Source organism: Petaurus breviceps, unplaced genomic scaffold (assembly GCF_028583685.1).
Source record: "Petaurus breviceps papuanus isolate PSGF00001 unplaced genomic scaffold, PetGlider_PUasm1.0 76, whole genome shotgun sequence".
Taxonomy (NCBI): Eukaryota; Metazoa; Chordata; class Mammalia; order Diprotodontia; family Petauridae; genus Petaurus; species Petaurus breviceps.
Genome location: NW_027186473.1, coordinates 47,247,847 through 47,265,056, shown reverse-complemented (window position 1 = coordinate 47,265,056; position 17,210 = coordinate 47,247,847). Strand labels below are relative to the sequence as shown.

General features: G+C 37.7%; 1 protein-coding gene across 4 annotated transcripts in view; it reads left to right on the top strand.

The window, feature by feature from the left end:
• The window catches only part of GYPA (glycophorin A (MNS blood group)), a 77,950-nt gene that overhangs the window by 34,440 nt on the left and 26,300 nt on the right, over positions 1–17,210 (top strand). For all 4 annotated transcript variants that reach the window (XM_069105450.1, XM_069105449.1, XM_069105448.1 and 1 more), the window contains exons 5-6: positions 12,860–13,009; positions 14,629–14,667. In XM_069105450.1, coding sequence (XP_068961551.1) covers positions 12,860–13,009; positions 14,629–14,667 — 189 coding nt within the window. The remainder of the gene's footprint in view (positions 1–12,859; positions 13,010–14,628; positions 14,668–17,210) is intronic.

Below are 17,210 nucleotides of genomic sequence, written 5' to 3'. Positions count from 1 at the left end.
AAGGAGGGAAGGAGGGAAGGAGGGAAGGAAGGAAGGAAGGAAGGAAGGAAGGAAGGAAGGAAGGAAGGAAGGAAGGAAGGAAGGAAGGAAGGAAGGAAGGAAGGAAGGAGGGAAGGAGGGAAGGAGGGAAGGAGGGAAGGAAGGAAGGAAGGAAGGAGGGAAGGAAGGAAGGAATATTCAGTGGACTAAAATATTATAGGGAGAGTTATCCTAGATGGGAAATTCAAGAATGAAATACTAAAAACAAATAGAAGTGATTCTAATGAAGATCTTCTCTTGCAAGGTGTTCTGTTTTGTTTTTAGACTTTTGAATGAGTTATTAAGCCTCAAAACTACCTACCACATGGAATAAGCCTGTGATTCCTTTCCCTGGATAGGCTGAAGCTGGTGGATTGTTTGAGCTTGGAAGTTTTGAGCTGTGGCAGGCCTAAAGCCAAATGGATGTCCACACCAAGTCCAACAACACTATGACAAGCCCTCAGGAGTGGGAGGCCACCAGGTTTCCTAAGGAAAGACAAAGTCACTAGGGTAAAAAATGGAGTAAGTCAAAGCTTCCACGCCAATCAGCAATGGGGTCAGGCCAGTGACTGGTCATTTCCCTTCCTGCCTGGGTGAAATATAGAGTCCAATCTTCCACAAACAGAACAACTTTAAAACTGCCATTTTCATCTGTTCATGAGACAAATATTCCAACAGAGGTCACTCTAAAACTCTAGATAAGATGTAGCCTATAGATGAATATATGTGTGCTTTTATAACCTGCTTCATTCAGCTCATTTGGGGGTAAGCATTAGGGGCCTACTTCATACAGGAATCACATCCCTGACTCAATTTCAGTTTGTTTACATCTTGATAGAGTGATAAAGACCTTGTTGATTACTTCTATGTGTCATGTAACATGTACATGTGATAAAATTTTAAAATAAGAAATAACCTTGAGTTTATAGGATCACAGATTTTGAGCTTGGAGAGTCTTCTAAACCAGTAGTGTCAAACTCAGATAGAAACAGAGGCCCTTAAATCATACATAAGGATCTCCCTACAGGCTGCATATTGAGTTAGAAAACCAGATATTAACATTAACCAGATATTATTGTTGTTGTTGCACAATTGTCCCAGTAATGTCTGACTCTCCATGACCCCGTTTGGGGTTTTCTTGGCAAAGATACTGGCATGGTTTGCCATTTCCTTCTCCAGTTCATCTCACAGATGAGGAAACTGAGGCAAACAGGGTGAATTGACTTGCCCAGGGTCACATAGCCAGTGTCAGAAGACAGATTTGAACTTGGGCAGATTGGTCTTCCTGACTCCAGAGCCAGTGCTCTATCCACTACACCAGAACTATCTATGTTCTGTTGTATTTTTATTTATTTTGTTCAATATTTGCCAATTACGTTGTATTCCTTTCCTCAGCACTCCCATGTTTGACAGCTCTGCTCTCGTCCTCTCCATCCCCACTCGTTATGCAAGTGAGTAAACAGAGGGTCAGAGAGATGAAGTCACTTGCTCAAGGTTATACATTCAGGTAATGAGAGACTCAGGACTAGAATCTGAATCTTTAGACTGATTCAGTTCTATGCTTATTGCCCTTTGATAATGATGGTGGTTTTGAGAATGAAGAAGTTGATTGATAAGATTTTCAGGAAGAGAAGACAAGAAGAAAGACAGAACTCAGGCCTTCTACTTCTCTTTCTCCAAGCCAAGATGTGTTGATGGACCCAGGCAATGGACTGGTTTGTCCCTCTAGCCCCTGCCCTTCTCAGTGTTTGGTTGGAACATAGAGGATGATCCAAAGTCAGGCAAAGAAAGCTGCTCTTCATTCTCTGTGGATTGTCCAATGGAAGATCTTTTCTTCCCAAACCATAGCACTATTTCAGGGGAGATAAGTATTCTGCCAAACTAGAGAAGGGTGATATTTGAGGCATTTGCTCACTGGTACTGGTGTTGGCATTGATCACAACCATGATATTTTCTGATATCAGTGAGGGAGAGCAGACTGTGTGTGTAGGTGCCTCTGATCATGGCCCAGGCCCTTGGCCACAGAACTGGGACTTGAAAGAGTCCTACCAAGGCCCATCTTAAGTGCTGGGTCTGAATCCTAAGTTTAGGCTCAAAGAACTAGATCAGAAAGGGATCTTAAAGGTTTTTCATTCCAATCCCATCATTTTAGAGACAAAGAAACTGATACCTAGAAAGAAGAAGTGATTTGTCCAAGATCAAATAGGAAACAAAAGGCAAAGCTGTGATCTGAATTCACAGTCTATAATTCCATGTTTAATGCTCCAAGTTCAAGACGGTTGGAGGCACTGGGAACACAAAGGTAAAATAGTCTCCTCTGATGTACGTGTCTGTGTATATATACACACATATAATATAACACATTCTCATATGCACATAATATATATGATACATATATAGGTAAACAGTACATTTTATGTTTAATATGTGTGATATATGCATGTAATATAATACATGTTCATATACACATAACATGTAAAATACAATCAATATAAGAATACGCATAATATATGTAATGTGCACAAATAATGTAATATGTAATGCATGTAATATGTATGTAATATTGTACCGTGTATCTATGACATGTGTGTATGTTATATATGTGGTGTGTATATGTGTATAACATATGCAATGCATACAGATATTCCATAATATATGGAATATATGTACATGATATATAATACACAGAATATGTGTGTTACATATATACCCATAATAGATATTAATAGGTATATAAACATATAATAGTTGTAATATATGCATGTAACATACATAATACATTGTGTCTGCAAATAATATGTGTAATGAGTTCATATATACACATATACACATGTGTAATGTGTAACCAAACATGATTTCATTTGTATTTAAAACTACTTTTTAAATTTTTTATTTTAAGTTTTGCATTCTCAACTGCACCCCTTCCTTCCCTCCCCCTGAGATGATAAGCAATCAGATATAGGTTATACATGTGTGATTATGTAAAACATTTTCATATTAGTCATTTGTATAAGAATCAAAGAAAAGAAAAAAATGAAAGAAAGTGAAAAATAGCATGCTTCTTTCCCTGGAGGTGGATAGTATGCTTTTTTACGATTTACAAAAATTTTTTACAAAACGTTATTTACAATTCTTCATTGAATAATATTACTGTTATAGTGTACAATGTTGTCCTAGTTCTGTTCCCTTCACTATGCATCTGTTCATCTAAGTCTTTCCAGGTTTTCCTTCTTGTCATATCTTATAGCACAATAATATTCCATTACAATTATATACAACAACTTGTTTAGCCATTCCCCAATTGATGGGCATCCCTTCGATTTCCAATTTTTTTTTTAAAGCAATTGGGGTTAAGTAACTTGCTCAAGGTTACACGGCCAGTTATTATTTCTGGGTGTGGTGCTGAGTATCTGAGCCCGGATTTGATCCAGGTCATCCCGACACTGGAGCCGGTGCTCTTACTCGCTGTGCCACCTGGCCGCCCCGATTTCCAATTTTTAGCCACTACAAAGAGAGCTTCTATAAAAATTTTTGTGTAAATAAGTTCTTTTCCCTTTTTTTTTGATGTCTTTGAGATATAGAACTAGAAATGGTATTGGTGGATCAAAGATTATGCACAGTTTTGTAGCCCTTTAGGCATATTTCTAAATTGCTCTTCAGAATGGTTGGATCAGTTCACGACTCCACCAACAATGTACTGGTGTCCTGCTTTTCCCACATCCCTCCAACATCCAACATTTTCCTTTTTTGTCATATTAGTCAATCTGATAGGTGTGAGGTGGTACCTCAGAACTGTTTTAATTTACATTTCTCTAATCAATAGTGATTTAGACCATTTTTATATGACAATAGATAGCTTTGATTTTTGTCTAAAAAGTGCCTGTTCATGTCCTTTGACTATTTATCAATTGGGAAATGACATATTTTTTTATAAATTTGACTCAGTTCTCTATATATTTGAGAAATTAGACCTTTATCAGAGATACTTGTTGCAAAAAAAATTTCCCAGTTTTCTGGTTTCCTTATAATTTTTGTTGCATTGGTTTTGTTTGTGCAAAAACATTTTAGTTTTATATAATCAAAATTATCTATTTTACATTTTGTAATGCTATATCTTCTTTTGTCCTAAATTATTGCCTTATCTATAAATTTGACAGGTAAACTATTCTATGAATTCTTAATTTGCTTATGGTATCACCCTTTAGGTGTAAATCATGTATCTATTTTGACCTTACCTTGATATACATATGAGATGTTGGTGCATACCTAGTTTCTGCCATACTGTTTTCCAGTTTTCCCAGGAGTTTTTGTTCCAAAAGCTTGCATTTTGGGGTTTATCACATACTAGATTATTATAGTAATTTACTATAATGTAATTTGTACCTAACCTAATCTATTCCACTGATCCACCACCCTATTTCTTAGCCAGTACCAGATTGTTTTAATAATTAACACTTTATAATACTGTTTGAGATCTGGTTCAGCTAATCCCCCTTCTTTTGCATTTTTTTCATTGAATTCTTTGATAATCTTGAGTTTTTGTTCTTCCAGATGAATTGTGTCACTATTTTTTCTAGCTCTATAAAATAATTTTTTGGTATCTGTTTTCCTCTGCATGAGGATCTTTTTTCTAAAAATATTCTGCCAATAATGGAGTTCTACATGCTTTCCAAAAATTTAGGTTCTAGGAAAATAGATGTCAGGCTTCTGTACTTGAGAGGTTGAGAACTTGAAATCTCTCATGCCAAGTTGAAAAAAAAACTTAATATTTTTAATAATGTTCATTATAATTAATGATAATAAATTAACATTAATAATATTAATAATAGTTATTTCAGGATTTTCAGAAACAAAGTATTTGAAGATATGCTTAAATGAAGCTAGTTTACTGGTTCTTCCTCAGAACAAAGCACAGACAAGTTATTTCTACACCCTAGGTTTGAAAACTGCAGGGCTTCCTCCACCTACATACATGCTCTGCTCTCTGTACTTCAATTTATTCACCTGGGAAAGGAAGGGGTTGGACTGGGTGGCTTCAAGGGGCCCTTTGTTACTATCCAAAGGAGGCTTTGAGTGCAATGGAACCTACACATAGTACTTGACTTACCACAAAATAAATCCTTACATACTACAGAAATCCAAAGTACTTAATAAATGCTTATTAACTTGAATTTCAATAAAAACAGGTCCACTTACTAAAAGTAAAGTTTTTAAAACCATGTCTCATAATTCCTCTTAACCTTCTTCTCTCCCCCCTCCCTTTCTCCTCCAGAGAGGCTCTAGTCCTACTTCTGGGTCAAGGTGATAACTCATTTCTTGGAAGGTCTGTGAAAGCAAGATAGGGTCAAATGTATTCTAGGTGTGGTCCTGCCAGGAGTATTTTTAAATAGAAGTTTCAAGGTCTCCTCCAGTCTTAGGATTCTTTGAATTCCAACTTACCAGCAAGAAGCACATAAAAAACTCTATTACTCCCATGGAATTCTTGTAGCTCCACTGGAGGCATGATTCACAGCACTGGACTTATTCTATTCCAAGACAACTGATCTCCTTGTCTAATGTCTGTAAACCACTAAGTCTGGAGAGAGAGGCCATTAATACAAGGAGGCAGCCTCAGAATCAGGAGCCATACAGACAGTTACCCAGAGTGCTATGAAAAATCCAGATGTTAAGATGCTTGGTAGCTTCAGGCAAATTGGTTTCCTCTTTTTTTTTAATTTCAAAAGATGTGCACCTGATTTTCACTTAGGTTTCTAGAAAGACAAAAACAAGAAGACCCCAAGCTATGTTGTTGTTGTCTCATCATTGTTGTCATTATTATTGTTGCTGATATTGTTCCATTATAGCAGGAATAGCCAAGTGAGGAAGGAGCAAATATGTCAGATTAAGAGAGAACAGACTTGGATTCTGGTCCCTGCTTTTCCATTAACAAGCTACTCTTCTCTTCTCTGGCCCTCTGTTTTCTCATCTGCAAACTGAAATGACCAGATAAAGAAGATGGTCTGTTCTAATAATCAGATATAGTCAGAAATAAAAAGAAAACTAATTTATTTTAGGGAGAGAAGACAATGCAACAGAAAGAACACTGGCTCTTTAGTCAGGGGAGCTAGGTTCATAATCCCCCACTAACCCTTAATGCCTGGCCTTGAGCAAGTCACTGAACCTCTGGGGCCTTCCTTTTCTCTCCTGTGAAATGGGGGAGTTGAACTAACAGCCTCCAAGAACTCTTCAAGTTCTAATTCTATGAGCCTAATCTGGGGGTGTCTCCTAGTTCTTTCTATAGAGAAATCAGTGGTCTTGAGCTAAGACCATGAAGTCACTTTTAGGAAAAATATTGATAGGCTAGATTGCACATTCTTATTATCATCCTGATAATAAGAAGACTGAAAACCAGAGGGTTGGGGCAGAAGGGCAGAGTTCATTTCATTATTCAGTTCCCAGGGGGAGTATACACAAATAAGGTATGCCACTTGTCATTGGTGAAAATGAAATTCAAAATTTGGGTAGTCATCAGGGTTCCTCACCCTTTGATGACGGGCCACTCTTGCTGATGTCTCATAGCTGATTAGAGCCTCTGAAGCCTGAACTGGACAGATAGAAGCATATTTGGAGGCTGACACAAGTAGTTGTTCCCAATAGCTGTTTGGGGCACACATTGTGTGCTTTGGGATTTCTTACATTGGATTTTGAAGATCAAAATCATCAGATGAAGATGTATAAAGAGATAGTGCTTTTGCTACTATTTTTAGGTAAGTGAAGTCTTAGGGTATTTTTTTTTCCCAATTTGATCTAGAGCATTTTATGTGATGTTACTGCTAGAATATTAAACTTTGCCCTATAGTTTTATTGAAGGCCAATTACTACTTTAATGGAATGAGATGATATAAAAAGTAAATTTATGTTAACTGAACTCTTTTCTTTCCCTAAATCTTTGCCTTTAAGACTTTTTATAATCAAGAGGCTGTCCACACTGAATCAAATTTAAATAGGGATAAGATATTTATGATTATTATTCACAACTGAATGGTTGGTACTGAGTTAAATGGAGCTCTATTTAAAAAAAAACTTTCTCAACCTCAGTCATCTACATAGGGTCATACACATTGGGTGTCCTCATTCTAAAGTGGAAGCTGAGGCTGAAATATGTCACAAGGCTACATGAACTCTGAGGTCTCTTTCAGTTCAAAATCTTTGATCCCATCATCATATGAATATACCTAATGGCAAATCCCTTGTCTGACTGGCCTCTTTATGTGTAATGAAGTTAATTGAGCCTCTGCCTACTTTCTTTTTTTTATTATTTTTTTTTCACAAGCAATTGGGGTTAAGTAACTTGCTCAAGGTTACACTTCCAGTTATTTCTGGGTGTGGTGCTGAGTATCTAAGCCTGGGATTTGATCCAGGTCATCCCGACACTGGAGCCGGTGCTCTTACTCTCTGTGCTACCTGGCCGCCCCGCCTCTGCCTACTTTCTAAGACAAGGAATTCTCAATGGTGAGCACCTCATATTAAATACGGTTTGTCTTGGAAGGAAGATTTCCACAAAATTATTATTTTGTTATTATTGTTGCTATTTCTTCTTATTACTATTATTATTAATTATTATTAATCTATGCTAGCTTTAAGACCCTGGATAGCCACTTAATCTCTCTGGGTCTCAGACATTTATCCTAAAATTATTTACTAATTTATATGTGTCTTTTGAGCTGCACTGGTATGAAATCACAAATCCTTATTATACCTAAAAAGATGGACAACTCTCAACAAAATGAATGTAATTTATCATACAGGCTTTCTTGAAATGAAAATTTGTTACATATTTTTTTGTTTTATTTTTCATTTTTCAACTGCTTCTGATTTATATCATTAATTTCTGCCAGATTTTGAGTTACAATTTTCTCCCCATTATTTCCCTACCCACCACCCCAGAATAGCAGTCCCACAGGACTCCAAACTGCTCTCTCCCATATCTTCTCCCATACCCCCTTAGACTTTTCCAGTAGAGTATGGTGAATCTCTATGCCCCAGTGCCTGTATATCTTCTTTACTAATTACATGTAAGATAGTATAAATAATAGTATATATAGGGGCAGCCAGGTAGCACAGTGAGTAAGAGCACTGGCCCCAGAGTCAGGATAACCTAGGATTGAATCCAGGCTCAGACACAACACCACACCCAGAAATAACAGGCCATGTAACCTTGAGTAAGTTACTTAACCCCAATTGCTTTAAAAAAAAAATAAAAATAAAGAAATACTAGAATGTATCTATATATAATTTTAAACATTTGATTTTAAAATTTGAATTCCAGATTCATTCCCTTCTTCCCTTGTTACCTACCCTTACTGGGAAGATAAGCAGTTCAGCATAGATTATACATGTGTAGCTAACGCAAAATATTAACATAGTAGGTATATTGTAAAAGACTGACTATATTTCCCTCCCTCCTATCCCACCTCCCACTTGTTCTATTCTCTACTTTGATCCCATCCCTTTTCAAAAATGAATGCTTTCAACTTCCCTCCCCCCAGCCTGCCCTCTCTTCCATCATTCCCCCCTCTTATCCCTTTCTCCCTACTCTCCTGTAGAGTGAAATATGGTATTTAGTGTGTATTTCATTTCTCCCCGAGCCAAATTCAGCAAGAATAAGGTACACCCATTCCCTTTTGCCTTCCTATTCTTCCCCTCCATTGTAACCCTTTACCCTTGCCTCTTCCTTATGAGATAGTTTACGCCATTCTGTCTCTCTCCATCTCCTCTCATTATATTCCTCTCTCACCTCTTAATTTCCCCTTTTAAGTACCATCCCTTCCTATTAAATTGGTCCTGTGCCCTCTACGTATACCTGTTAGCATATATACACACATTCACACATGTATTCATACACCTGTATACCCTCCGATATAGATACAGATATATATATTTCTATTCCCTTCAACTATTTTCATACTGAGAAAAGTTTCGTCAGTTACAATTATCATTTTTCCATGTAGGACTGTTAATAGTTCAACTTTGATGAGTGGCTTGTGATTTCTTTTCCCCCTTTACCTTCTCAAGCTTCTCTTGCTTCTTGTATCTGGATGTCAATTTTTCTATTCAACTCTGGTTTTTTCATTAAGAATGCTTCAAAGTCCTCTATTCCACTGAATGACCATATTTTCCCCTGAAACTTGATACTAAGTTTTGCTGGGTAGGTGATTCTTGGTTTTAATCCCAGTTCCTCTGCCCTCAGGAATATCTTATTCCAGGCCCTTCAATACCTCAGTGTAGAAGCTGCCAGATCCTGGGTTATCCTGATTGTGTTTCCACAATATTCAAATTGTTTCTTCTGGGAATTCCACAACCTGGCTATAATATTCATAGGAGTTTTCTCTTTGGGATATTTTTCGGGAGGTGATCAGTAGGTTCTTTCAACCTCTTTTGCCTTCTGGTTCTAAAACATCAGCGCAGTTTTCCTTGAGAATTTCTTGGAGGATGATTTCTAGGTTCTTTCCCTGACCATGGCTTTCAGGTAGTCCAATAATTTTTAAATTATCTCTCCTGGATCTATTTTCCAGGTCAGTGGTTTTTCCAATGATATATTTCACATTGCCTTCTATTCTTTCATTTGTTTGGATCTGTTTAACACCATCTTCATTTCTCTTAAAGTCACTACCTTCCCTTTGGTCCAATCTAAATCTAAGGGAATGACTCTCCTCATTGAGATTTTGAGATTCTTTTTCCATCTAGCAAATTCAGCTTTTCAAGGCATTCCTCTCCTCATTGCCTTTTTGAGCCTCTTTTGCCATTTGAGTCACTCTCTTTTTTAAGGTGTGATTTTCCTCAGCCAGGTTGTTGACTCTCATTTCATAATTTCCTTGCATCGTTCTCATTTCTCTTCCCAATTTTCTCTCCACTTCTCTTATCTGCTTCTTAAAGTCCTCTATGTCCTGTAACCAGCTCGTATTTTCCTTTGAAGCTTTTGGTGCAGGAGTTCTGACTTCACTGTCTTCCTTCCGTTCCATGCTTTGCTCCCTTTTGTCCCCAAAATAGGAGTCTAATGTTGGAATCTTCTGTTTATTTTGCTTTCTTTGCCTGGTCATGTCACCCCTCAGTCAGTTGACCCCTGGGCTTTTTGCCACAGTAGGACTCTGCCTCACACAGGGTAGCTTTTGTCCCAAATGCTGGGGTTTTCTCAGCTGCCGGGGGTATTAGTTGGGTGCCCTCTCTGAGGCCTCCACACGCTCTGGCAACCTGGTCACGCATCCCAGGACCTCCACCCTAGACCGCAAGCCAGATCCAAGCAAGTTAAAGCAAGAGCGGTTACCCCTCAGACTGGTCAGATCTGAAGCTGCCACATGGCGCTGGCTGGCTTTGCTGGGGTCTCAGTGGCTTTTCGCCCTAGGGGCAAAAGCTGATGCACTCCCAACTACTGGTCCCAAAGTCCACACTGTACTGGCCTCTCACTTTGTTCTTTGCTTCTATGTGTTGATAATTCTGGATTGCCATAGCTGTTGGTAATCTGGAGTCCCTCCAGCAGGCCCTTGGTCAGTCCTGCCCTGTGGCTAAAACCTCCGGCTGACACGGGCTTGGGTTCAGCTCCCAGAGCACTGCGCTAGCCGCTTGCTGCCGGCCTGCCAGGCTGGGAGGTTAGCTTCTCTTTGTCATTTTGTGGGTTCTGCAGCTCCAGAGTTTGTTTAGAGTCCCCTTTTACATGGATTGGGGAAGGTGGAAGCCGGAGCCCCGCAGAGGTCCTGCTTCTACTCCACCATCTTGACTCCGCTCCTATTGTTACATAATTTAAATCTTCTTTTATGTTCTACTAGGCATGCTTTTTTTTTCTTTTAACTTTGTATATAAATTCAAATATTTAAGTTTATGGTATGTTTTTGTTACTTTTCTCTATTCTCTATTTGTGTTCTAGCGTTTGAGTCTGGAATAAAATTTTGGGAAAAAAATTTTAAAAAATAATTTGCCAGTTTCTTCTTCAGCTCATTTTGCAGGTGAGAACCTGAGGCAAACAGGGTTAACTGAGTAGCCCAGCTAATAAGTATCTGAGGCCAGATTTGTCACCTATAGGCCATAATGAGACTTTGGAGTAAAATATTAATGAGAAAAAATAATAACCCAGATTTATACAGTGCTTTGAACTTTACAAAACATTTTCCTCACTGTGACCACATAAGATACATAGGGCAAGAATTACTTCCATTTTAACTGATTTTACAGTTGAGGAAATTGAGTCAGGAAGCTAAACTGACTTGGACATGATTATGACTTGTCAATATCAGAACTGGGAATTTACTATGGAAAAGGTGGGCTATCTCCACAATACAGAAATATTTTATAAGTGAAGAAACTGAGGCCCACAAAGTAATTTCCCCAAGGCCACTGGGATAGATAAGATAGATAAGAGTCAAATCCAGAATCTGGAGACTAGAAGGCTTTCTAAATCCCTCCTTACACCCAGTTCTAAACATCTATGGATCTCCAGGGTCTTGTCCTCTTTCCACTCAGTCATAATGTTCTAATGTAGGTTAATTGAAGCTAGAGCTTGTCAAATAAAACACTCTGGAGATGACATGGAAGGAGCACTGTTTCTAGGATTAAGGGAGATAAATTTGAATCTAGTCTCTGACTCTTACTACTAATGGAAGCTTAGGCAAGTCATCTCATTTCTCTGGGACTTACTTTCCTCATCTGTAAAATGAGGGTGTTGGAGATCCTTCAAAAGATCTCTTGACCTATGATCCTTGAGCTATGGCTTTTGTGAAGACAAGTCCCAATAAGACCACTTCATGGAAGAGTTGAAAGATAAGATAGACAGGATTGAGAAAGGGGATGGAAAAAGGAAAGGAAGATCGCTTTGAGGTGGGTGTCCATCAGTTAGAAAAGGACTAAAAAAAACAACTTATATTGGAATGTAAAGATGCAGTATTGACTAAGTAAGAGTTCATCAAAGAGGAATTCAAAGAAACATGTGAAGACTTAGATGAACTGATTCAGAGTGAAAAAAGCAGAACCAAAGAAGCAATATTGAAATGAATATAAGAAAAAAATTCTTTTATTGAGAGGGGAAGGCAAGGCATTTGGGGTTAAGACACTTGCCCAAAGTCATATAGCTAGTTAATGTGTCAATTGTCTGAGGCCACATTTGAATGCAGGTCCTCCTGACTCCAGGGTTCGTGCTCTATTCACTGTACCACCTAGCTGCCCTTGGAATTATTTATCTTTAAAATACAGTACTGCCTAATAGATAGAGCTCTCAACCTGGGATGTGAAAATACATTTGACTTCTCTTTCAGGATTACCCATTAGCTATCTGACTCTGGGAAAGTCACTCTATCTGAGTCTCTTTGAGACTCAGTTTTACTATCTATAGAATGGGGATTAGATAATATAAGGTGTAATAATAACTACCTCACAGAGTTGTTATAAAGGTCAAATGAAATTATGCAAGTAAAGCATTTTGTAAACTTTTTGTAAAGATTTTGTAAAACATTTTGTAAACTCCCTCCAAAATCAGTTTAGGGGGCCTAAGGAAAAAGAAACAATTTTTGTTACTTCTCCAAATATCTGTGGTCCAATGACCCATGAGTGTTTCTCATTTTTTCTCCCTCCAAGCTCAGTGAACCAAGCTATTTTCTGATCCCCAAGTCCAAGAAACCCTATAGATTTGTTGTGAAATTAGATTTTGACCAGAAAAAATGCTGGTCTGAACTCAGGATGCTTCCTAGAACCTGAGGTTAAGGAGACAAGGATGACAGGGAGGGGACCTCCAGAACTGACTTAGAACAAGGCCGAGCACTTATGGACACTCTCCAGAGACACTTGTGGTAATCTTCTTAACCTCTGTTTTGTACAGGTTATGTTTCAATGCAAGAAGCACCTACCCACAGCCACAAGGAACATTTAGTATCAGGAGAAACAACCCTGGGATTTAGCAGCATCAAAGACGAACATTCAGCAACCCAAAATGATTCTGTGATTGTAACTCAGGAACCGGGAAGAAAAGGTTTGGCTTTTCCTTCATTATTATTGCTCTGGAGCCCTTGTGACTATGAAGATGTATTCACTGAATGCATGACTCTGTGCTGAGAATGTACGGATTAAGGAAGACAAAAACAGCCTCTGCTTTTTCTAAGCTAACACTCATAGGTATCACCACTGAAAAAAACCCTCTGGCTCAAAAACATTTTATGGCTCCCCACTCCCTCTAGGATAAAATGCAAATTCCTTAGCCTAGGCCTCCGCAAATGGTACCAACATACCATTCAGGGTTATTTCTTCATGTATTCTACACTCTGGCCAAATGAAAAAGCAGTATGATGAAATAAAGCAAGAATTAGAACTGGAGCCAGAGAAAGTCTATGTTTGATTAAGGACTCTAAACTAGTCATTTCACCTTGGAATTAAAATGCAATAATAATAGGTGCATTACTTATCTCGCAGGAATTTTGTGGGGAAAGAGACTTGTGAATCTTAGTGATATATAAATGGGTTAATATATAATAATATATATGTAATAACATATGATTGTAAAAATAATAATATAGAAATTATTACTGAACTTAACTACTAGCTGTTCCCAGTCTTGTCCTGGACTCAATCTCCTACTTCCCTACATTTATACTGGCTGTTCTCCCATCACTCTCTTTGTCTTGGCTTGTTTAAATCTTTCTTTTCCCATAAGGATTCAGTAGGATGCCATCAGTAACATGCAGCAGTTCCTGATGCCCTGCCCAACCCTCCCAGACAATGGTGTCCTTTCCCTCCTCAAATTTTCTTAAAACACTTTGTTTAGATCTTTCCTTTGCCCTTGTCTGACTCTGCATTAGATGCTACTTTTCCATGGGTGTGGCAGATCCTTCCCCAGTAACTACAATTTCCCCAAGGATAGGACTCTGCCATTTTTTTATCTTGGTGTCCTCAACTCTTACTACATGTCCCTACTTTATGGAATTAAATTCCGTCTTGCTCTTAGTTAATAAGATTGTTGTCTGCCAATATTCAATCCTATGCATTCTTAAGGGTACTTGAGAGTAGACATTGAGTCTATACATACTGTTACTTACATCTCATCTCTGCTACTTACCACTTGTATGACCTCAAGCAGGGTACTTAAACTCTCTGGGTCCCAGTTTCCATCTCAGTAAAATGACAGGTTTAGTGGAGAAAGCTTTGAAATCCTCTAAGGCCTCTTCCAGCTGTAAATCTATGATGCTTTGGCCTTCGCTCTTGGAAACTCAATTAATTTGTAAGACTTGTTCAATCCATATTCACCAAGAAATTGGGCAAGGAAACACAATTACAAGAAATGTAGAGATAGAATGGCCCTATAACAGATACAGAGCAGGGAGACGGGTTTAATTCTCACCTCTGGCACTTAATAGATGTGTGACTTTGGACAAATTGCTTAACTTCTAAATACCTTAAGTGACACCTTAGGAATTATCTACAAAATCATAGAGTACAATCTGCATTGGTATTGGAAGTTACCCCACATTGATAAAATTACAGATGATTGAAAGGAAAAAAATATATAAAACTAATACTAAAATAGTTAATACAGTTGGTAACATCTTTATAACTTTAAACCTTAACATAGACTTCTCTGTGTTTTATTTCTGGCAGGATCAAAAGGTCACATAACCCACCCTCTCTCCGGACCAGGTATGTTGAAAACATGTGTGGACAAAAATTGCATGTAACTCTCCTAATTTGCCAGTGGAGGTCCCCATTTTTCTTCTTGTTAGGGGTTGCTTTAAATAATCACAAAGTTTGCAACATAGTTCTTCCCTTAAAAATGGTGCCTGTTTTCTGAGACATTAGAAAATAGCTATAGGTTACATGAAAAATAAACATTCTTACTCTGATTCTTTAGCAAGTTTTGTGTATTCCAATATTCTACAATGTAGACAGTTTCAGGGAAGATAAATGACTAATCTGTATTAGCAGAACAAGATTGCCTAACTGGCTTTCTCACAATCACATCACAAGTCCCAACTCCACTCCACCCCAACTACTCTACTGTCAGCATCTTTGCAATTAATGATAAATACAGAATGGGGAAAATTCCAATTTTTGCTAAAAAAAATTGTAAGATCATTCTTGGAGTACTGGAAGGGAGAGTTCTACCATTCTACCATTCATGCTACAATTCTTTCTACTGTTTGACCTCAAGACACTTGACCTCTATGAAATGTCTTCATTTATAAAGTAGTGATAATGTCTGTCCTGCTATATATGAACAATGAAGTCATTTTGACTATTATAAATGACCAAATTAACTACAAAAGACCTATAAAGCTATTTACATCCAGAGAAAAAACTGCTAAGTAGAAGTATGTATAGAATAATTTTACACACATACACATGCACACACACATACATATACATATTTGTGTCTAATGGTAACCATCTCTGCAGGAGGAGGGGAAAGAAAGTTACATAACTTTATTATGTATTTAAAACAAATTGCAAGTTGTACATAATAGATTTGCAGTTGTGTGCATAGTCATCTTTTTTTCCTATTCTACTGTTACGAAAATGCTTATTTTGTCTTAAGTTTAGAATCAAATAAATTTTTAAAATCTAAAATTCAACAAAAAAATAGTGAGAAACAGCATGGTGTAGTGGATAAAGGTCTAGACTTGAACTTAGGAGGACCTCTGACACATATTCACTGTGTGACCATGAACAAGTCACTTCATTCTACCCAATGCCCCCAGCCCAGGCAACTTTGAGGACATAGACACAGAAGAGTTGCCCACCAGCACATAAGGAAGGAGTCTTCACATCTGTATTTCCTTACAATGATGAAATCACAGTTCCAGATCCATACAAAATCAATATGACCTATTATAAGGGAAATCTGGGGGCGGGGGGAAGGCTGGGTATGAGTCACAGCTATGGAAATAACTGATATTGGTCATAAAGTTTCTCAGGCATTCATTGTTTCTCATTGTGTGATTGGGTAAACTTTTGGTGTTCATTTAAACTGCTGTATTTACTTGCAGTTTTGCAAAGAAAAATTGTGAAATGGACCCTGAATGAAAAAAAAAAAAAGAAGTAAGAAATAATCAAAATCCAATCTATTTTAGAGGAAAGTTTCAGAGGAATTGATTGTTCTATTTAAATTCACATATCCATTCCTGATGACATGGAACTCATACTACAAAATCCATAGCCTTAAAATGTTACTGCTTCCCCTTTGGAATCTCTGCCTTACTCAAATCTCAAGTAATTTGAAGACTAAAGAAAACATCCATTTGTGATGGTCTGTTTTGCATTTCTGGGGTGGGATTGAGGATTAGGATTATTTTTAATACCACCTGACATTTTGGAAAAGGTTTTGTGAGCTTATAAAACAAGTGAGATCTTCTAGGTAACTAGCTCTGAGCAATATAAAGTGTAATCCTGCCTATAATGTCCTATTCAGATAATGGATATCAATTTTGAAAGTCCCATTGCTAATTTACTTTCCTGCTTGGTCCAATTCCATTGTCTCAACAATCTGCTTTCACTGTATAATTGCCAATTATTCATTTCTTTTGAGGTTATACCTATAGGTATGTTTTCATAGGTTTGCCTTATGTCTCATACAGACATAGTATGAGCCTCTACTAAGGTGAAATAGAGATGTAAGCTTTTCCTAAAAGATTTGTTCACATGAACCTATCATCAGGAGAATAATGCAAATTTTATTGTAAAATGCTGCCATGTATCAACTGTTCATTTAGTTAGTTAGCTCACTGAACAGACTGAGCATAGACTGCCTCTGTTTCTTTTTCATTTCATTGGAAGTACCCCGTATCTTGCTCTCCCCCATGTACTCTGCCATCCAGTGATGGCATGTTGTTTCTCAAACACAAAATTCCATCTCTCAACTAAGCATTTTCAATGTCCATCTCCCATGCCTAGAATTCTCTCCATCATCATCTCTAACATCTAGCGTCCCTGACTTCCTCAGCTAAAGTCCAACCTTCTACAAGAAGTTTTTGCCACTCCTCAGTCTTAGTGTCCTCCCTCTGAGATTATCTCCCACCCAGTTTATCCTGTGTATATCTTCTTGTCATATGCAATGCAGACACATATACATATACTTATGTGTCCAAAGTTATAGATAGTTGTTTGCCTGTTGTCTCCCCCTTTAGACAAAGAGCTCCTTAAGAGAAGGGTATTTTTTTTGGCTTGTTTTTTGGGAGTGTTTTGCC